Raw genomic sequence first — 22,958 nt, 5'->3', positions numbered from 1 at the left:
GATGCATAATATAATAAAATATACAACAGAGAAATATATTCAATATATTATATTTGTAATATATAACATACAATATCCAAGAGCAGTGTGGAACGCCAAAGGGTGTTCAGACTTTTAGAACAAAACTCTTCCTTCAAGTGGAATTTTATGTCTATACCTAGGATTTCCACTTAAAGTTTGAATTTTGTTCAATTCAGTTGAATTTCCACTTAAAATTCAAAATTTGAACACCTCTGATCTATTCTACACTGCTCTTGGATATTTTTAGTTTAAAGATTTGGTCTCTAGACAGTATTGGTGTCATTATTCTAACTTCAGGCTGAAGGTCTCCATTACTAGCTAATTGCCAGTCTTTTCTAGTGGCAAAATCTACGTTACTATCTACTGCAGAAAATAACCTTTAAGGTGCCCAATGCAAGCACAAATCTATAAAACTAAAATTCTAGAAAAGGGACAGTTTATTCTGTTTTCTAAAAGTTCAGTTTGATTTAAATTTTATGTCTGTTAGGTTTTCTTGACTAACTTTGTACATAAGTATGTTACAGAAAGAGTGATTATATTGTGATCCTTATTTTCAGTTTTCCTTTTTCACATCAAGTTTTCTTGATGGAAAGTGATTAAAAAATAACCTTAAAGTGTGAGAATCACTGTCTTGTTTAGCAGACAGTAGATTTTGATAGATGCGTACAGCAGTTGTTTATTGTGAATTTTCTGGCACAAGGACATTTCTAGCTCATACCCAAACTTCAAAGAGATCACAAGTGTGACATAGAGCGGGAGCAGACTTTAAGAGGCAGGGATGCCATGTCTGGCTGTGCAGGTTGAACACTGTGCAACTGTGAATGGTATCTTCTGGAGTTGTGCAATACAGCAGCACTGTCAGGAGGTCACAGATTTCAGCTTCTGTTGATTGTTAAGCATGTGAGAACTTGATACCAAGCTGCAAGGTAGTAAGAATAAGAATGTATTACATGCTGTAATTTCCAAGGTAGTACCTTTATCTACCTATGTTGGTTTTGGTTTAGGGCATTTCTTCTGGAATCTTTGGTGGGTGCCTAGGAATAAAAAAGTAGTTGGCTTGAGACAATGTGCAATTGTGCTGAAATGGAGGATCCTGGGAATAGATGTCGTTCTCCTCATGCCAGTAGCTCACTGGTTTAGCTTGCTGATTTGTTCCAGGATATTTTTGAAAAGTAGATATGTTCCAAACCTCAGCTTTTGGGCTTTGAGATGTGGCATGACTATCTGCTGTCCACTCCCACTGAGCCAAATACAGTCTTGAATGCCAAAGATTGAGATTTGGGATTATTGAAGGACTATTAGCACCAAATCGAGACACTCAAGCTAAATCTGCAAATTTATACTAAATCATGGTTTGAACCGCTCTTTTAGAGAATGTCTTGTAACAGAACTTAAAGGTGGCAGGGTGTGTGGATAGAGCAGGGACTCTAGGGTTGGATGGACTCTGGGCTTGTATCCTGGTTCCAGCATTTGCCTTGAGCAAGTTACTTACAACCTCTAGTCCAGGTAGTTGGACTAGTCCATATCCAGGACCCCTTTTAAGGTAATAATTATATTTGGTTTTTTTGGTATAATATAATTACTATATAACAAACTTCTTTGGTGTCATTCATTCATTCAAAGTATTTATTAAATGCTTGCCATATGCCAGATGCCGTGCTAGGCACTGGGTGTTATAGAATAAACCAAAGGAGCAAGGTCTCTGCCCTTGAGGAGTTGACAGTCTAGTGGGGAAGGTATTGGAAAGGATGGCTCAGCAGCAGCAAACAGCAAATGACATAATTACAATCAGGATACCTGCTTTGGTAAAGAATAATGCGGAGGACAGATGTATTAGCCAGGGTACTCTAAAGAAACAGAACCATAGGAGACACACACACACACACACACATACACATACATCCCCTATAATAAATTTTATTACTATTTATTTATATGTTATATAATAAAACTTATTTATAAATAAAGAGACTTATTATAAGGCATTGGCTCACACAATCATGGACAGGTCCCAAGATCTGCAGGGTGAGCCAGCAAGCTGGAGACCCAGAAGAGCCGGCGGTTCAGTTCCAGTTCCAGTTGGAAAGCCAATGGTGTAATTCCCATTGGAAGGCCAGCGGGCTTGAGGCCCATGAAGAGCCAATGTTTCAGTCCGGAGGCAGGAAAAGGGGGCAGGAAGAATTCTTTCTTTCCCAGGGGAGGGCCAGCCTTTTTTGTCCTGTTCAGGCCTCCAACTGATTGGAAGTGGGTCACCCACACCAGGGAGGGAGGGCGACCTGCTTTGCTCAATCTACTGATTTCAATGTGTATCTCATCCAAAAGCACCCTCACAGAAATACCCCGAGTAATATTTGACCAGATATCTGGGCAACCTGTGGCCCAGTCAAGTGGACACATGCAATTAACCATCCTAGGTTGGTTGATTTAGAGAGGTCAAAAAAGACCTTGCTAAGGTGGTAACATTTAAACTGAGACCCAAAGGATGGGAAGGAGCCAGCCATGGGAAGAAGTGGGGCAGGGATTTTCTAGACAGTTGGAAACTGAATGGGAACTGACTGGGAGCTGGGATAGGGAAGGCGAGGGGCGTGTCGTGAGACGAAATTAGAGAGGAGGGCAGAGGCCCTGCTCTCAGACCCTGGGAGCACGGTAAGGGGCTTGGGTTTTAGTCCAGATGCAATGGTGGGAGGCTCTGAACGGTCTGAGCAGGGAGGGGTTTGAGATGACTTATGTTCTGAAAGGTCTTTCTGACTGCTGTGTGGAAGTGGATGGGGAGGGGGTGAGAGTGGAAGTGAGGAGACCCCAGAAGAGGCTGTGGCTGAAGCCCAGGAGAGAGAAGGGTTGCATGGGGAGACAGAGGGCAGCGGGTTGATTCTAGGTCGATTTTGGAGGTAGAGATGACAGAACTATTGGGAGGAGAGGGAGAGCAGAGCATAAGCATGTCTCAGGATCTTGCCTTTTTGTGTTGAGCATCATTTTGACAGATGCGCCATCTTTCTCGGTTGGGCTGGCCATCGAGTATGACTTATACTTACTAAGTGTGACATACGATTGGGTGTATACAGTTAGAGTTCCGAGAACATTTTAGGTCTGGCCGTATGGATCTAGGAATCACCAGTAAGTGAGCAGAGATTACACAGGGAGAGGATATAGATCAAAAGGGATCTGGGAAGGGACCCGTGAAAGCCCAATGTTTAGGTAGAAGAGGAGTCTGCAGAGTGGATTTAAAAGGCCCACCCAGGGAGGTGGAGGAACACCTTGAGAGTGTGCTGCTGTCAGTGGGGGCATTGCCAGTATTCAATATCTAATTTGTTTTAGATTCCCAGTGTCCTGTGGCTCTTCTGACTGGAGAGTCCCTTCCTTGAAAGGAAGCATGTTTGCAATGGCTGCTTAATTGTGAGTAACCCGTCACATAGAGATTTGCCTGGGTAAATGATTTGGTTCTGAGGGTCTAGGGAGAAGGGTCCGTTCTCATAGTGTGGAAGAGGGGCTTAATTCTTGAAAATGTTGTGGAGCAAAAGTCTGTACACCCTTGCTTTATGACCTGCTACTTGGGGGAACAGCTTGGGGACCTGCGTAGCGGCTTGGCAGACTTCCAGATGATCCATGCCAGGGTCTGTTTGCTCTCTGAGATTTTGGATGCCTTTTCTAGACCTTGAGTGCTGGGCCTCTTCTGGATTACCTGAGGGTGGAGGTGAAGGGACTGCCCCTCTCCATCACACCCAATTCATTGGCTCTTTCACCTTGGTTGGCTTCCGGACAGCAGGGATGCTGCACATCACCTTGCTGCCCCCTGGTGCTCGAAGCACAGTAGGCTCTCGGCAAACAATTGCTGAATTCATTCCATGAACATTAATTGAACTGTTACCATCTGCTGTGCCCTGGGATGGAGAGTATGGAAGATTCAGAGTTAAAAGGTCCACCTTCACAGGGCGTCTAGAGAGGAACTTACTCTCTAGCAGGAGAAATTGCCAGTGAGAAAAGATATTTTTGGGGTTGGAGTGAGACCTTGGTCTGGCTGGCAGGTCCAGCCTATGCCCAGCAGCGCCCTGGTGTGGAAAATTCCCCAGAAAGCTGGGCCAGCTCTAAGATTTCTCTGACAGCGTTGAGTCTTGACCCATTTTATCCTCTAAGCCTAGGTGTTCCTGGGAGTACACTGAGCTGTTTTATTGAAGGGAATCCACTTCCCCAATTTTTTAGTAAGTCTGTTGATTCCTTGAAGACTTCACTAATCGGAACTATGAATATTTCATAACACTTCCCTGTCTTCCAATGAATGGATCTGTTCGTTTTCTACGCTGCTGCCTCCCTAGTCTCACGAGGAATAATGTGGGTATTCTTCTCCCTGTTTGGTTTCTCTCTTTCTCTAACCTGCACCCACTCCCAGCCTCCGATAGCTGCATTTGCAGTAAATCACAGAAATGTTGCTGATGTCAGCAGCACCGATGTGCATTAGAGGAACCACGTTAGAGGAAATTACCCGGAGGGCGATGCTGAAATGCAAAGCTGTTTTGTAGAAATTGTTTTCTCCCTTTGATGGATCTTGTTTAGTGTTGCGACTTATTAGGCACAGTGAAGGAAGAACCATTTTAATTTTTTTTCCATTTAACTTTTTTTGTGGGAGGTTTTAGTGACTATGAAATGAGCTAGGGGCACCGAGCAGCTACGTTGGCAGGTAGAGACGGCCGAGGCTGCTTACGAAGCAGAACGTGCTGGGGTGTTGAGCCTCCGTCTCGGTGACCGGGGAGAAGGGCAGGCGGGTGCACACTTCACTCTGCATAAATGGGCTGTTAAAAAATATGTACGTAGATACCTACGTAAAGTTCATTTTAGATGCACACAGAGCGTGCTGTTTAAATGCTTTCTGCAGAGTATACTTTTGTAAAGTAAACATCTGTCTTGCAGATCAGATAGATATTGCAGTGACGTGCACCTTGATGTCTTCGTGATATTTATCGAGACAGCTGTCTCTGAGCAGGGAAACAGCGCAAGACTGCTGTGGGGCATCACGGGCCCACTGAGGAAGGAAGCTGTGGATTTGGAGTGATCGCCATCTGTGAGGGTTTAGTTAGATTTTTCTAGCAGTGTTCAGCAGCCCTGCATGTGGACTCTGAGCAGAGAGAAGGGCTAACAGAGGGGTATTTCCAGGTAGCCACAGGAAAACACAAAAGGAGAGGGAGTTGAGTCTGTTAGCTGAAATGAAGTGTTGAACGTGGGGTCTAAGCTGAGTGGAGAAGAGAAAGGGGACACAAGGAGGGCAGGACAGAGAGAAGGTAGAGGCAGGAAGTGATGTGGGAGTAATTAGCGGAATGAGCTGGAAGAGCAGCATGGGCAAGTCAGTGTCTCAGTCTTGTGGCCTGCTGTAACAAAATACCATGGAGTGGGCAGCTTTTGAACAGCAGAAATGTATTTCTCACCGTTCGGGAGGCTGGGAAGTCCAAGGTGCCTCGGCAGATTTAGTGTCTGGTGAGGATCCATTGCCTCTTTTATGGACAGCTGCCTTCCTGCTGTGTGCTCACGTGGCGGTGGTGGTGGGCGGGGAGGGGGGTGTGGGGGATCTCTCTGGGGTCTCCTTTATAAGGGCAATAATACTGTTCATGAGGATTCTGCCCCCATGGCCTAATCACCTCCCAAAGGCTCCATCTCCTAGTACCCTCACCCTGGAGGTCAGGCTTCAACATATGAATTTGGGGGGAACACAAACATTCAGACCGTAGCAGTCATAGGTTCTTTATTTGAGTATTCCTGAGACAGGGACAGTTCTCCCGATGACAAGGTCCAGGATGTGGCCATGGAGAGGGAGCATGTGTAGTGGACACCATTGGTGCCCTGCTGAGGTCACCCAGCTCTGTTTTGTCCTATGCACACATCCTCCAGCTTCTGTGGGCTTCTCCCTTCCTGGCTTGTCCCTACAGCCTTTTTCAGAGGACTTTCCTTGGTCTACCAGAGCCTCTTCTCAGGATATTCCCGGGAGCTTATAGCCTCCAGGTGTTTTCAGTAGCCAATGGCCAATTGGCAGGAGTATAAAAGCCACACTCAGAGCTTTCAGATTTCAGGGGAAGAGGTGCGGGAAGGTGCCCTGAAGAGGCTCAGGAAGCAGGGGAGGTCTTCGATTCTGCAGCAGGGGTTCCTCGGGCATCTTTGGAATGGCTTGGGGTTGGGGGTGAGGGGACGTTGGGTCAGAGGAGAGGAAGCTGAGAACAGAACAGAGCTACAAAGCTACACAGAGTGGCTTCGCTAGCTTTGCACTTCTCAGAAGAATTGGTCTGTTCAGTCTTCTGGTGGGTGGCAGCTTGGCAGCTCAGACACGGGTGTGCAGTTTGGTATGATTCCGAGCACACAGTAGGCAGCCATTGGTGGAATAAGTGCATGAATGACACATCAAGTTTCTAGATGCTTCTCCTTTTCTTCATTGTAAACCGTTAGTGCACTTGTCACTTTGGTGCATTTTACACTCTGATATATATAGAATTTATTGAAATACCTCTAGCTACTTGTATCACCATTGTTGGGTGGGATGTAATGAACAGATTTCCTAAGGTTAGGGAATTAGGCAGTAGGGTGGGTCGTGGACTTAAGTCATAGGCTTTTTCTCCCTAATAGGTTAAAAAATATTTTTCAGTTTTACTTTCAACTATGCATCTGTAGGAAGACTTGGTGGGATCAGTACAACTACTGATGCTCTATTTGTTTGTGATTGCAGATGCTGAAGGTAGTTAGCTGGGCTGGGAGAACAGCCCGCGGGGGGTTGGGGGGGCCAGGGCTGGAGAAGTGAGACAGACCCCGAGCACATGGGACGCTGAAGGCCACAGAAAGAGCCGAGAGACTGGTTATGGGTTTCAAGCTGGAGCAAGTTGGGAATTTTAGAAGGATCATCTGTCTGCTAAGTGGAGCCTGGTGTGGAGCCTGGTGCAGGAGCCCAGTGAGGAGGGGTAACTGCTTTTGACAAGACACCTGGGAAAGGCAAACCTCGATCTTGAAGGATGGCCCTGACAATAGGATTTAAAATACCTGGCCCCAAGGGAAAGGAGATATTTTGGGAACTGCAATTGCTTATATTATTTTTAACCCCAAGAAGAGGAAGAGATCTTTCCTTTTAAAACCGATTTAGTTCATTTAAATGGTGGAGGAAAGAACTTAGGGCCGGAGGCAAAATGTGATATTCAGGAAACATTTTGGAACAGGGCACATGAACCCCAGCTGTGGCCGTGCACCTTTAGGGCCTTGACCATGGAGTCAGGACAGATGAGTCCATCTCGTCAGCATGGCAGAGTTGGGGTCTATTGGGAGAACCATGAGGTGGGCAACTCCAGAGTCTGAAAGATGAACGGTCCAGTGGGAAATGCCTGGGCTGTTCTGCCAAGCTCAGCACACGCAAGGAATAGCTCTGGTCCCAGGCTCTTTGTGTCTTGGGTGGGTGGGTGAGGGTTCATTTCACTGGAGCAATAAAGGCATCCCACCTGCTACCAGGAGTTATGTATAATGCCCAGAAATTCTGGAACAGGGGTTCTATTGAAGAGGGTTTCCTGGCAGCCAGAGAGAGAAAGGGGTGAAAGCAGCAGAGTGATACTATAGGACAGTAATTGAGTCATCAGACACCCTGAGACCTCTTGGGGCCAGGCCTTATGAACGCTGCTGGAGGCAGAGACTGGGATAAGATCTACCATCTCTGACGCTGCTGCCCAGGAAGCCACATCCTACTGTCCGCTTTTCCTCTCTTGCTCTTTCTCTTTCTTCTTTGTGCGTGTCCCTCCGTTGTCCCTGAAATGTTGCTCCCTTGAGCACCATTTTCTACTCTCTTCTCATTTTACATCTCCGTCTGGGCCAGTTCATCCTGTCCTGTTGCTTTAATAGCACTTATGTACGTACCACTCTCAAACCCAGGGATCCAGCTAGTTTTCTCCCCTGAGTTCCAGTCCCTTGTGCCTAATGTCTACTGGGTAGCTCCGCCTGGATGAGCCACAGGGACTGCAAACCTAAGTCTCCTGCATTGTCTGTCTTGGAGGACACCATGTTCTTACAAGCCGGATACCCGGGAGTCATGCCAGACCCCTCCCACGCCACACTTACGCCTTTCTATCCAACACAGGACCTGTAGACTTACTTCCTTAACACCCCTAGTCTCTAACCCCTCCCCTGCTCTGGCCTGAATTGAAGCCTCATAATCCACTGCAGCAAACTCCCACCCACACTCCCTGCTGTCGGTCTCTCGCTTGTTCGATGTTATCTTTCGCGGTGCTGCTGGAGTCAGTTTGCTAAACCTGAGTCTGATCCCATGGGTCTTCCCCCTGCGTTAGCCTTGATGCTGTCCCACACGCATTAATAAGACTAACAAGACCCCCATGCTCTCCCCTGCCTGCCTCTCCAGCTTTATTTTGGTGTAGCTGTCTTCATACCCTCGAGTCCTGACACACAGACTCAGTGTGATTTCCTAAATGTCCCAGGTTGATTCATGGCTGAGAGTGTCATTGTACTCGTTGCTCCCTCTTGCTGGTCTGCCTCCCTCTCTGCATCCCCTCGCCCTCTGGCAGATGCTTAACCCTCTCTCCACACCAGTCTTCAGTCTTCTGGTCTCCTCTCTGGTGGGGTTGATCACTCCCTCTTCATGCCTCTCCGTGCCCCATGCCTGTGTCTAGCATAGTCTGCACTCTCTGCTGCAGTTGTTTGCATAGATCACATAGCTCTCTCCACCTCCTAATAATGGGGCAGCTCACATTGATTGAGGACTTGCTTTGAACAAGGCATCGAGCAACATTATTGTGTTGAATAGTCCTCGTAGTGCTACTACTTCTGTACCTCTCCCGGTAGGAAGGAGGGAAGCCTGGAGAGAGGACTCTTGCTCTTAGGAGCCCTGCTTACTGTTTCCTGGGAGGGTGGGTCTCTCAACCTGGGGTGGGGGCAGACTGGATGGCTACTGAAGTCCCACCTTCCCCTGTTCCCCCAGTCCTGACAGCCTCATTCTCTGGGTCATATCTGCTGGTGGAAAGGCCCCTGACTTTGTGTCATGCCCTTGGTTTATAAATACAAGAAGAGATTTGGGGGAAGATCAGGAGAAATCATTTGCTTACTCGTCCCGAGAAGGAAGTCACTGGTCCTTTGAGCCCCAGATGAACTCAGCTCCCCGTTTACTCTCCCCAGGCTGGAGGGTGCAAGAATGGGATGGGGCAAGAAAGCCCTTCAGTCTTTGGGGTCCTCCAATCCAAGTTCATGCAGTTTGGTCCTGGTCTGAAGGACCCCAAGAAGGCAGACTAGAGGGAATTTCTGCCTGCCTGCGACCAGAGAGGTGACTCACCAAGGATGATTTGTCATTCCATAGATTTTTTTTAACCTACCAAGTATTTTGTACCCATGAGTAAAAGAGAACATTCTAGCCCTTCATGAGAGAACAAGAAGGGCCAGAACTGAGCGTTAGGAGCACAGTGAAGTGAGTTTCTGATCTTGTCTAGCAGCTGTAGAAGCTGTGAAGAGCTCTCCATGGACTGTTTGCCTTCCGAGAACTTTAACACCTTGACTCTGGCTGTCTGTCTGTGGTAAAAAACACAACTTCCAGGGTTGCTTCTAACTGCTAGATTAACTGTGCAGTCAAATTTTCTTTCGGGCAGATGTATGAACTTGATATCATAACTGTCGTCCCAAGACAAATTTACGGATGGATGAATGAACAAATTCAGGAATGGAACAAACTGTAATTAGGAGCCTCCTAGCTGTACATACTCCACTAAACTCCACACTGAGACGTAGAGGAGGGGCATCTGATCACACTGGGGGAGGGGTGGGCAGTCAGGGGGGACTTCTTGGCGGTGGTGACACACAAGGGGAGTTTTGGAGTCAGTCAAAAAAAGAGTTGAGAGGAGAAAGGAATCTGGGAATTAAGACCTACTTCTCTGGGACAGGCAGGAGCAGGCCTGGGTGCTGCTGGGTTTGGCTGGGGCAAAGGTTGCTCGTGGGGGCGTGGCGGCGGCGGGTGCCACTGGGGAGATAGGCGGTGCCAGGTCCTGGAAGGGAGTCTTGGAGCAAACCATGAGATTGCACTTTATTCTGAATCTTTGTGGGCCTTCAGAGGATCTTAAGCAGGGGTGGATGTGACCAGATTCACACCTGAGAGGGCGCGGCGAGGTGGGATGTGGAGGATGGATTGGAGAGGGACAGGACTGGAGGCTGTCGCAGCGATTCAGGTGAGAGAGGGGATGAGGGTCCTGGCCAGGGGGAGAGGAGCAGACAGATGTGACACCAGGCAGCAGCCAGTCTGGCTCCCTCTTCCTCCGCTGTCAGTCAGCCTTGTTTCCCCTTTTCCTGGCTCCACAGGGTCCCAGGACTTCGTGATACCTCGGTCTCTTCCATCGGGGAGCCTGGGCTGGAGTTTTAAGGAGGGCCAGAAGGAGGGGGCAGTGCTTCACCCAGAGGGAGAGCCTCTCCGGGGTGGTATTTTGGGAACACGGCTTGCTCATTTAGTATGTATAGACTGAGCGTTATTGCCATTCTCACCAGGACCAGCTTGGTCACCTGTAAGGTACAGCTGTCACATGGCAACAGGAAAAACAAGAATTTGGCTGTTGGAGTGCCAGGAATAAGAGGGAGCACACACATCTCTCTGCTGTAAGAGCTGCGGTGACAGCTGTGGACAGGTGGAATTGCCCACTCCTCATCTCTCCTGCCCTCTTCCTAACACCCTCCCTCCCCTCCAGTCTCAAATCTGCTGCCAACGCCCCTGAGCAGCCTTTTGGGGACTGCAGGCTGAGCTGTAACCTGCGGCTCTTCGGAAGCTCTGAGCATCAGTGCAGGTGGCCCCGGACCAATTCCAGACCTGGGGGTGGTGTGGTGGGGTGTGGTGGGGTGGGGTGTTCTTTTCCTCTCGCCAGGGAGTCTGCAGTCACAGTTGTACTTTGCCTGGGTCGATAAGCAAAGTCATGTTGCTGTGTGACAGTGGCACCTCCGAGGTGGCATTTCAGGTTTCCAAGGGACTCTGAATCCTTTGGATGCCATTTATTTCAGGTGGTATGGAGGCACTTGGGGTTAGGTGTCTGAGGACGGATTCGAGGATGCCACTGCTTGTAGCTTGTGATGGGCTACTCAATGTCACCCCTCTGGGCCTCAGTTTCCTCATCTGTCAATGGGGGCAGAAAATGATCATTGCCTTCCACAGAAGGTTTGGTGACGATAAAATAGGTTCATGCATGCATGAGATCTTTGTCAGTTCTCCCACTGACTCTGAAGAAAGCGATGTGTCTTTGTCATTTTTGTGGCCCCAGAGTGCCGGGCAATCTCAGATGTTTGTTGATAGAATGCGTGAATGGATGATGCAGTGAAATCTATGAGGCCTGAGAAAGCCTGAATAATACAAAACCATTTAGAACTTGTTCAACCACGAAAAAGCAGGTTTCCACGCCTGCCCCCACCCCAACATCCACCCACATTTAGGTAAAAATGAAACGTGTCAACATCTGAGAGGAAACATTTTAAAATGAAAATTGGCTGAAGACAGAAGTGTTCCAACATTTCCTTTCTCATCAATTCTTGGCAGCGCTTTTGCTGCCAAATACTTTTTCTGTTGGACTTTAAAGGATCTATCCATTATTGATACACTGTATGGGAAAGAACTCCGTTGCCGCTCGGAGACTGAAGTAGTCAATCTCATAGACGGGGAAATATTTTTATGCCCGTGTGAAACAAATGCCTTTCTCACTTTTTGAGAAAAGGCTGTTTCCACCTGGAATTGCTTTGTTTCCTATTTTCCTGCTCCGATGCTCCAAGGAACAGACTTTGAAGTCAGATTATGCTAGTTTTAATACTGGCTTCTCCACTTTCTGGCCTCTTGACCTGGGTTTAGCCATTTAATCTGTCTGGGTCTCAGTTTTTTTAAATCTGTGAAGTGGGGCTGTGTGGTGAGCGTGCGCTTGCAGGTCTACAGCTGGAGGGCGTGTTGCTCACCAGGGTCCCTGCGGCTGCCATGAAATCGTTGCTGGGTTCGCATCTCAGGTTCCTTTCCCACGGGCTGCTCCCAGCCGGTGACAGAGCGCAGCAAGGATGCCATGGCACGATTCTTCCTGGGAGGCACAGGACCCCTCAGACAGTTCATTTTGACTCAAGAACTCCTTGAAGGTCTTGCCGAACCTCCTCAGTCTGCAGGCGGTCTAGAACGCTTATGCCATCCCTCCTTCCCTCTCTCCTTCACGTGTGCTCGGACTTACATAGTGTCTGACAGCTGTCCTAGCCTCCCTGACTCTCTCATTGTCTCTCACACATGCGTTTCCCCTAATAAAATTTATGTACATTTAATCCCCTCTTGGCATCTGCTTCTGGGAGGACATGGGCTCCCACAGTGTGATAATGCCCCGTAGTGAGGACCAAATGCAACTGTGCAAGCAGAGTGTTTATCAGAGGGACAGGCACAGGGACGTGCTCGGTAGGTGAGCAGTTGGGGCTCCCGTCACCTTCATCGCCATCGCCACCAACATCCTCTTCACCATCTGGCCGGTTGTGCTGCTTTGCTGCCTCCAGGCGCATGGATGTCCAGTGGCTCGGCCCCGTCACAGGGCAATTTTGTATTAGAGCGGGAGCAACCATGGCATCTGGGGAGAAGAAATGGATTAAAACACCCTTGGAAAATTTATCCAATGTAAGCACAATCCAAATCCTTTTCCAGCCATCAAAATGTACAGTCACATTTGCCAAAGCGACCGACTCAAATGCACAAAAGGTTTTTTTTTTTTTTTTTTTTGAGACAGAGTCTCACTTTGTTGCCCGGGCTAGAGTGAGTGCCGTGGCATCAGCCTAGCTCACAGCAACCTCAAACTCCTGGGCTCAAGCGATCCTACTGCCTCAGCCTCCCGAGTGGCTGGGACTACAGACATGCACCACCATGCCCGGCTAATTTTTTCTCTATATGTTTTTAATTGGCCATATAATTTCTTTCTATTTTTAGTAGAGACGGGGTCTCGCTCTTGCTCAGGCTGGTCTCGAACTCCTGACCTCGAGCGATCCACCCACCTCGGCCTCCCAGAGTGCTAGGATTACAGGCGTGAGCCACCGCGCCTGGCCCACAAAAGGTTTTGTAACGTTCTGAGGTCCCTGCCTGGACTCCTGACATCTACAGATATGCTCCAGTCAGTAAACCAGGGCGGCTTTTTTGCTGTTTCTGAGAACCCTGTGCAGGGTTTTTTTTTTTTGTTTGTTTTTTAAAGCATTTGTTATTATTCATATTTCACAGATAAACAAACAGAAAAACTAAGTGACAGTTTCAAGGTCATCCAGGCACTGTCGGGTTTGGGACCGAAACTCTGGTTTTTTCCCTGGTGCTTTAGAAGCTCAGGAGTTGGTGGATTCTGTTCATACTCTGCTCCCAGAGACAGTCTCTTTAGCAAACTGGTGCCTGAAAAGACCTTTCTCAAGTCTGATTCTGCCCAGCCTCAGGGATGCTAGAAGCTCTGGAACCTTCCATGATGCAGGTCAACGAAGAAGACCTGGCTCCAACTGGTCTCCATGCTCAGGCCATTGTCTGTCATGTGAGGAGGCTTTAAGCTCATTTAGTCACCTGGCTCTGTGGGGTGTTCCTTACGTCTACTGGCAGCCCTGTGAAGCTGGGGGGGGGGGACCATGGCTTATCCCCACTGTGGCACAGCCCCTTGTGCCCTTTCGGGGTTAAATAAACGCTTGTTATTGAGGATGGTGGTGATTCTGATGGGGCTTTTGTGTGTAATCTGAAGGAATTATCAAGAACAACAGCAAGAACAGCAAAATAACAATCACAGAAAGCAAACGTTTACTGTATGCAGGGCACTGTGCCAAGAAATGGAGCCCCAGCGGTTAAAAGATGAGCTTTCTGACTCCAAGAGGTTTACAGGCTAGTGGAGGGTATTGGCACACTGAGTCTGCCTGGAAGAAGAATCCAGGATGACTTCATGGAGGAAGTGGCTTTAGGCTGAAACTGAGGAGGGTGGGAGTTTGCCAGGCAAACGTCGGTGGGAAGGGGATTACTGGCCGAGACAACAAAGTCTGCCAAGGTGTGGTGGTGTGAACAGAGCGCCGCTGTGTTCGAGGCCCTGCTGTGCAGGATTGCTGGGGTGTCTAGTCATTTTCTATTTATGCTGCTCATCCACACCTGTGTGGTTCGGATGTGCCAACATTCCTTCTTTCCATACTCCATTCACATACTCAGCCATCATTGACTGGCTGCCCACTGTGTGCCCGGCACTGTGCAGAACCGAGGGGACACAGAGGTGAGGGGTGAACAGGGCACCTGCCCTCATGAGTCTCATGGGAGAGCTGGACGAGGGCACAGGCCCAGTCAGCTGCACAGTGCAGCGAGTGCAAGGCAAGGGAGTCCTAGTCTAGTGCAGGGTGTGTTAGTTTCCTGCTGTGACAGTTGCCACAAATGTAGTAGCATAAAACAACACTAATCTGTTATCGTGTGGTTCTGGTGGCCAGAAGTTCAAAATCAGTCTCATTTGGCCAAAATCAAAGCATAAGTAAGGCTGGTTCATCAAGAGGTGCCAATGGAGAATCCTTCTCTTTCCTTTTCCAGCTTCTAGAGGGACCATATCCCATGGTGCAGGGCTGCTTTGCTCCAGCCTCTGCTCCTGTCCTTGCATCCCTTCTCTCTCTGACCCTCCTGCCACCTTCTTACAAGGATGCTTGTGATTACACTGGGTCCACCCAGATAACCTGGGATCACCTCTCCTTGCAACATCATTAACTTAATCACATCTGCAAAGTTTCTTTTGCCATGTAGGGTAACATAGTGGTAGGTCCTGGGGATTAGGGTGTGGACATCTTTGCAGGCCTTTTCTCTGCCCGCCACAGAGGGGGTGAGGGAGAAGGGGAGGAGGTGCTCCCAGAAGTGGAGTTTAACCTGAAATTTACGGGTCAGAAGCTAGGTGCAAATGGAAGCAGGAAGGTCACTTTTAGGAGGCTGCTGGATTGGTCCCAGCAGGATGTGGTTGGTGGCCTGGGTGAGGCTGCTGACTGTGGGGATGGGGAAAAAACCCAAGAGATGAGATACACGAGGAGGTGGAAGAATGGGAAATGCGGGCAATGTTGAAAGAAAGCCACCCCGGACAGGCTCACCTTCTCAGCATCAACAAGGGCAAATAGGAACCCCAGGGCAGCGTCTTCAGGGAAAGATTAGCCAGACAATAAAGCCCAGGTTGCTGATTCTAATTTATAGGTCTTTCAATCAAAGTTTCCAGACAATTTTGTTTTCATATAAGTCTGAAGGAAATTTAACATTGAATGGTTTTATTGGACAGAATAATATACCATAAAAGACTGATGTTCAGCTTGCTTCTCAAAGAGAAAAGCTGATTTCTAGGGTCTAGAAGGAGAGGCAGATATTTATTGACTTAGATTCTTTTAAGTGGCCACCCCTATGGCCAGATGTTGTCAGGATCATGGGTGTTTTGAACGAGGAGTGACATTCCTTGGCTTTCCCAACAGAGATTGGGCAGTTTAGCCCCCATTGGTGTGGACTGTTCGTCCCACTTAGGTAGTTTGGTTTATTATCTCCTAATATCTTATTTACACAACAGCTGGGCTGCACCACTGCAGAGGCCACAATAAGGATTAGAACAAGAAAGAGAGAACAAAACTGAAGTGCAATGGCCATTCGTTATGCGCAAGACAGATTTCTATAATGCATGATAGCATTATGTGTGTGACACTGCCCTGAACTTCCTGCCATCGCAGAAAAGCCTCCAGCTTAACCTATTTATTTCTAAGGTAATAAAATTGCTCGTTCAGAGAACAGGGACCTTAGAGAAATCTTTGTGTTCTGAAAACCATGAGAAATTTCCTTTCCAATGGCATTGTATTGGAAAACAATAGAGGAAAAATTCTATTGCTAATAGATTAGGAGTGGTTACATCTAAGTCATCACATTTTCTATTAGGAAATACAGTTAGGTAGGATCTAATTTTATTATTCTTTTTCAGAAGAAGGTTAATTGACATAAAACATCACTCATTGTTTCCTTCCCTTATTAGCTCCGTGTTTCTTTGTCTTTGTCTTTACTGCTAATGGTCTTCAGAGACCCAAACCACCTGTACTGTGTCTGATTTTTGGTTCTTCTCCCTTACAGCAAACTCATCCTTCTTTCCTTTGCTTTGTGATAAGAGGGACTCTTAAAGTTGCTAGATGTTCATCTCTTCCCTGCTGTTGGTATTCCTTAGCCCTTGGTGCTCGGGTAGAGTAGCTGGGTATCCTTGTCCTATTTATTTCTTCTCCAAGCTGAACAATATATCTGTTTTAAAATATGGTGATTTGTCATGTTTCTTACACATTGTTTAAAGAAGGAAACCAAGGGAGAAGATGAATTATAAATAACAGAGAGATGGCTTTCCAATTTGGACCTCTGTAGGAAAATATAAGCATTTCAAACTCAATTGATACTTTTTCCTTTTTTTAAAAAAATCTAGGATTCTTGGTGCTCATTTTTTTAGAGCTCAAATGGGCATCTAGCAGCTGATCAAATTTCCTAACTGCAGGCTTGGTGAACCAATTTGTAATCCTCACATTTGAAAGCTGGCTGAAGGAAGACATCTGTGCTTTGTTTCTGACAAGTTTTGTGCTTTGTATTTATGAACAAACTCTCTTCTCCCCTCTCCCCACCCCGACTCCGCAGTGGCCGTGCCTGCAGCAGCGCCGCCGGTGTGTCAGCCCAAGAGCGCCACTAACGGGCAGCCTGCGGCTCCGCGCCTCTCCATTTCCTCCCGAGCCACGGTGGTAGCCAGGATGGAAGGTGCCTCCCAGGGGGGCCTGCAGACCGTCATGAAGTGGAAGACAGTGGTTGCCATCTTCGTGGTCGTGGTGGTCTACCTCGTCACCGGCGGTCTCGTCTTCCGGGCGTTAGAGCAGCCCTTTGAGAGCAGCCAGAAGAATACCATCGCCTTGGAGAAGGCGGAATTCCTGCGGGATCACGTGTGTGTGAGCCCCCAGGAGCTGGAGACCCTCATCCAGGTGAGCAGGGAGTGAGTCGACCGTAGAGCAACCTGGGGGGACGGTGGGCACGACAGCTTTGCTTTTGTCTTTCTGGGTCACTGAGTTTTGCCTTTGGTTCAGACACTCCTGGTGGTCAGGGAAGTCTTCTCTGGCGAGGTGACATTTGAGCTGAGACCGTGAAGAAGCCAGAGAGTGAGGCATGTGACAGTGCAGGGGGAAGAGGGGTCCCAAAGGCAAGGGCCCCGATGCAGGAGCAGGCTGTGTTCCGTGTCACCTGGTTTTGGATGAGTGGCCAGAGGCAGCAGCAGGCCAACGGGCTTTGGATTTTCAAATTCAAGTCCACCTGTATGTGCTGATTAACTTCCTGGTTTTGAACTCTCTGTGGGATGCTGGGATAAGAGGGTGTCCTAGGAGCCAAAGAAAAGAGGAATTTTAAACAAGCAGGGATGCATTAACTTGTGCAAGATCCATGAGGGTGGGGTAGAGAAAAGACCACCGGGTGTGTGGCCCGAGAGAGCCACTTTAGCAGCTTTATGGTGATGAAATAATAAGGATGACAGTAATAGGAATCATCAGGCTTTCTGGCACTGAATACTTACTATGTATCAGGCAATGTGCTAAGGTCTTTACATCCCTTGGATATTAAGGGATAAAACATCCATGAAAAAAATGGAGGCAGAGAACGTGGGATGCAGCCTAAATAAGCAAGGCAGTGCAAGCAGGAGGGTGGGAGTGGGCCTGGCAGGGGTAGGATGTGGTGGAGCAGGACTGCAGGAAAGCCGGACAGTCATCTAAGCTGGTGTGACGGGAGAGAATGGAACATGGCCCTTGAGCAGTCTGGGACGCTCGAGACAGAACCAGTTCCCACAAGGAAGAACAGGAAATGGTAGAGAGCCCCGGTGGAGGGCTTCACCTTGCAGGTAAAGAAGAAACTGCCTCTGAGGCGGAAGTTTGATTTCCTGGGCTAGACACCCTCCTGCACTGCAAAGAGCAGGTTTTGGTGGAAGGTGATGACATTTTTGGTGGCAGGGAGAGTCTCATCTTTCTGAAGGTTCTGCAGTTTGGAAGGCAGAGGGATGGAAAAGACGGCTTCCACAATTCCTTCTGGCTCTGGGAGGATGCGCATTGAATCCTAACGGCTACCACCAGCCAGGATTGAGCAGGAGTCACAAGTCTGGGCTGGCTTGTTATTAGTATTTATTTATTTCAAACTACACTGATTTATTTCTGATGCTACTTATGATATGGCATCTTCGCAGTAATGATATTCTTTTCAGTTAGTTTTAACAATCTGCCTCGACTCTTAAATACATAGAAATATAATACAAATCACCCCCAGGAATAAATACAATTTCATAACTACGTCCTATATTTTTATTAAAAAAGTTAAACTTTTAAATGCTAAAATCCAAGGGCAGCGTTTCACATAACTGTTTCATAAGAAGTCATTTCTTTGGCTGGCCTTGTCTTTTTTTTTTCTTTTGTGGGAAAACACTGCCAAATATGTGGTGATGGGAATGTTGTCCTAGTGCAGCTTGGAGGTCTCACGTGCCATGGAGAATGGAGGAAACAATTCTGGAGTAGTTTTAAGTAGGAGTCTAATTGCATTTATACATGTGGTGAAATGTGTTGGGATCCTTTTTATTTAGTTGTAATATGTATAGTAACCTAATAGGTGGTCTGAATTGAATCTAGTATCACACTTGAATTTTCCTTCCTTAGACAGTGAGATCTCGAGGAGAAGAGACCATGTCTTCTTATCTCCACATCCATGTGTGGTCCCTGCATTGCTTTGCATCCAGTTATTGCCCAATAGATAGATGCTTTTGGGATGAGATATGAAAGTAAATCTAGAACACTGGTGATGTCCCGAGATATCTGAGCTTATTCATGCATTTGTTGATTAAATTCAGTATTTCCGTATTGCCCATTCTTTGACCCTCTCCTTTATGAAAGAGCTTAGAGGTCAGAATGGACAGGGTAGGGGAGTGTGGATATCCTAATTCTGGTGCTGCCATTAAGAGCTGCACCCTGTTTTGACCTCAGAGATTCTCTGTGAAATGAGGGGTGTGTGTGTGTGTGTGTGTGTGTGCGCACATGGGTGTGTATACACCTGAGATAATTTTATAACAATTAAAAAAGCTACGCTTTATTAGGCATCTATTATGAGCCGGGCACCTTATACCCATTGTCTCATTTAATCTTTCCGACAACACTCTAAGTTGGTATCATTATCCCCATTTCACAGGTGAGGAAATTCATGCTAAAAGAGTCCGAATAACTTTCCAGCCACCCAAGTGGCAGAGCTGGGATTCAAAGTGAGGTCTGTCTGGCTCGACACTGCCTCGCCCAATGAGTCTACAAGCCCTTTAAGTAGGTCTTGCTTTATAATAAGCTCCACTCTCTCCTGAACATTTGCTTTATGTTCAACACTCTCCCGAATTTTAGCAGACAAGTATCACTGGACTCCCTAACGGAAGCATTTCTCTGTTTTTTTCCTCCTATACCTTCGAGTATCAGTGCTGGACCTGGGATACTTCTTGATCAATCTACTATGATTTAAGGATTTATACTGGTGCTTATCTGTGGTCTTTCTCACTATATAGGTTAAACAGGCTTCATTGCTGAATCTCTGTCAATCAAGAACAAAATCTGTATGTTCTGCCCTTCAGTTCCCTGATAGCTTCATGAGGATGAAAGTGTCCACACGTAGGGCCCAGGGAAGTGTTCTCACACTGTGTGCCTCTGAGCAGCACTATCCAGTGCTCATGGGAAACACAGCATTTAAAAGTAATTTGTCTTCACGTTCAGAAGGGTTTTCAGTGCTCTGGGTTCTAAGCGGGAGAAATAGTATTCCTATATCTCACCCAAGTCTGAAAGGAGGGACTGGGGGGTAGAAAATAGACTGATGGCATTTATGTGGCCATGTCTCTTGGCTGGATTGAGTGAACTTCTCATAAAGCTAAGCTGGAAGGTGTGATTCATATTATTAATAACATAAACAGAGTACCCGGAATAACATGACCCCCGTAAAATGCCTGGATGGCATAGAAGAACCATAGCTAGGGATGGATTTCTGACAAGTTAAACCACTTTATGGAGTACTGTGGGGCTCTGGAGGAGGCTGTTGGGCCACTGTCCCTGAAAGGTGAGGAAAGATGGAGGGGACTGTCTCATCCGTTCATCCATCCATCCATCCACTCATTCTCCGAATTGCTACTGAACTGCTGTACCAGGTAATATGCCAGGTGTTGGGGATAGAAAAGATGACATACCTTGAGCAAGTTCCTAACCTCTCTGCTCTCCGGTTTCATTACCAATGAAATGTGGCTAAAATCCTCTGCCCTTAGGGTGTGGAGAGGATTAAGTGCAGTAATTCATGAGCAAGGCTTTAAACTGTGCTTGCCACAGAGTGAATGTTCACAATAGGGTAGTTATCACTGCTGCTGCTGCTGTTAGTATTATTCAGGGAGCTCAGCGTTTCCAGCAGTGGTTCTTAATGTGGCGGGGTAGCGTGGAGAAGGTCGCCTCCAGGGGGCATTTGGCAATGTCCGGAGAGCTTGTTGGTTGCCACAGCTGGACAGGTGCTGCAGTGGGCAGAGGCCAGAGATGCTGCTCAACTTCCTGCAGTGCACAGCATAACCCCCCATCATGAAGAGTTGTCTATTCCCCCATGTCAATAGGTTGAGAAGCCCTGGAGGAAGAGGCAAATAAACCAATAATTAGAATTCGTTGGAATAGAGCTATTTGAAAGATATGAAAAAATGGGAGCCCCAGTGGGGCAAACAGAGCTCAGGGAATATTTTGTAGCTATTTATCTCCTTTTTAGTCCACAGCTATTCCACAAGGAATAGAGAAGAAATTGGGAGAAGGAAGACAAGTTAGAATATTGCAACATCATAGGTGACAGATGCTAAGAGATAGAGAAAAGGCTGCATTTAAGAGAGTTGACACAGAAAACTTGAAAATTACTCATTTGCCATTCATCCAAGATTTCTGGAGTGCCAGCTATGTGCTCCGTTTGCCTGCCTGTTCAAACAGAGGCCACACAGGCCCCGCCTGGCCTGGAGCCCTCAGACTCTGGAGTTAACCTTCCCGTGTTAAATCCTTTATCACTTACGGGTTGTGGGACATGGGCAAATATCACAGTCATCCCTGGTCTCAGCTTCCCTTCCGCAAAATGGAGATTGTGATGATAGTGTCCACTTGTTAGGGTGGTTGGAGGATGGAACAAAAAAGCTCCGTAACTTTTAGCTGTTGTTAGTGCTGCAGCTTATTTGTTAGGGAGGGAAGAAAAACAGAAAAGAGAAAGCTCCTACGTTATGTGCATCCTGGAGTTGTGCTCAAGGGAAAAAAGAAGCTTCTGAAATGCCCTTCAGGGCTTCAAATCCTAAGCTTTCTAGTTGACAAATTTTGCTTCTGCTGTTCGAGTGCCAAGTACCCTTCACAGAAATTGCTCCCCCATGGATGGGCTGAGCTGCTGCTACCGTAATATTCTGTCTTCGTGGCTTGAGCTCAGGGGAGCAGCATAGCAGTTTTCTATTTCATTTAGAGGGCCTACCCAGCTACCTAGGTAATCGTCTTTATCCTGAGCTTTGGGGGAGACTCAACCTCACATTTATTAACACTAGGGCTGGCTTCATTGATCTCTGTCTCCCCTGCTTGTTCTCTAAGTGGTTAGAGACACGGTTCCAGAGAACCTCAGGGACCCAGCTGGACTCAGGCAACCCTGAAGGAGCAGATTATCTGACCGCTGGGGTGACCATTGATTCCAAGGTATGACTGAGTGAAAGGGCTTATGTCCCCAGTGCCTGATTGCTGTTTAAGCCCCATTCAGAAAGAAGGGTCAGGTCCCTTTAATAATATAGACCCTTCTGGAAAAAGAAGACAATGACACTAACCCCAGTTCCACTAGGACTGAGTTTGGTGTGCTAGGGCGAGCCACTTAACCCGAGCTGGGGCTCAGCCGTTCCGCTCACAGAGGACACGTGAGATCCATCCATCGCTGGAATCTTACCCCTGAGATATGAGTGTGCAGATGATTGTCACAGGGAGGCTTTCTGCAGAGCTGGTGTAATCATAAAAAATATCAGTTACCATTTATTGGTTGTTTACTTTCCTGTTTCTGCTCTAAGTGCTTCAGTCCTTGCTCATTTAACTGTTGCAATAAGCCTATGACTATCTTTCTATCATCACCACCCCATTTTATGGATGAGCAAATACATTCCAAGAAGTTAAGTGACTTATCCAAGTCCACACAGCCAATAAGTGGTTAGAGTGGGATCTGAGTCCTGGGAAGCCAGACCCCAGAGCCCACCCTTCTCCCCACTGTGCTGTACTGCTCACTGTGTCAACCACGAGTACCCCCCAACTATGCTTGGGCCTCTTCTTGAGGTTTTTACTCCAAAGACTGGAGGGAGAAGTTGAAATGAGCTGGGAAAACTGGGCTGTCTGCCATGGAGCTGTAGCACTCCAAATGGGGAATTTCACAGAGGGGGTGTCAGGAGGAGAAGGTGCACATGCATTTGGTCAGATAGACTTGGTCCCTTAACCCTACTGAGCCTAAGGCTTCTCCTCATATTAAAAGGATCAGACGGTCCTTCTCATTCGGATTATTGGGAAGAGTGGAGGAGATGACCCACATACAGTGCCTGGCAGGGTGCCTCGCCTGTCACCGGCATTCAGGAAATGCTATTTCCTTCCACCATCCGTCTTTCTTCTCCAAAGTGAACTGAATAGACAAAGATAAGCATACCTGGAGTACTTACATTCCTTCAGCCATGGAACAGAGTAAATTAAATGTGTTTTTGAAGGTAGGGTTTCTATGAACTTGATTTGACAGTCACTCTGTCCCAAGAACTTCCCTGATCCTCTCACTTACCACAGTTGCTTACCTCCCTGTTCCCAGTGCAATTGTGTCAAAGCTTCTGCCCTGACTAGTCTTGGGGAAAGCCATAAAACATTCATCTTCTGTGATCCGCAAAGAATGAAATCGTGAGTGGCTTTAC

The 22,958-nt window shown here is 47.3% G+C and overlaps 1 protein-coding gene across 1 annotated transcript in view; it reads left to right on the top strand.

The window, feature by feature from the left end:
* The window catches only part of KCNK10 (potassium two pore domain channel subfamily K member 10), a 116,415-nt gene that overhangs the window by 33,435 nt on the left and 60,022 nt on the right, over positions 1–22,958 (top strand). Inside the window, exon 2 of the mRNA XM_069465197.1 lies at positions 16,634–16,968. Within this exon, the coding sequence (XP_069321298.1) occupies positions 16,634–16,968 (335 nt within the window). The remainder of the gene's footprint in view (positions 1–16,633; positions 16,969–22,958) is intronic.

This window comes from Eulemur rufifrons, chromosome 2, assembly GCF_041146395.1.
Source record: "Eulemur rufifrons isolate Redbay chromosome 2, OSU_ERuf_1, whole genome shotgun sequence".
NCBI classification, from domain to species: domain Eukaryota; kingdom Metazoa; phylum Chordata; class Mammalia; order Primates; family Lemuridae; genus Eulemur; species Eulemur rufifrons.
Note: the sequence above shows the minus strand (reverse complement) of the source record. Positions and strands in the feature narration are given on the sequence as shown.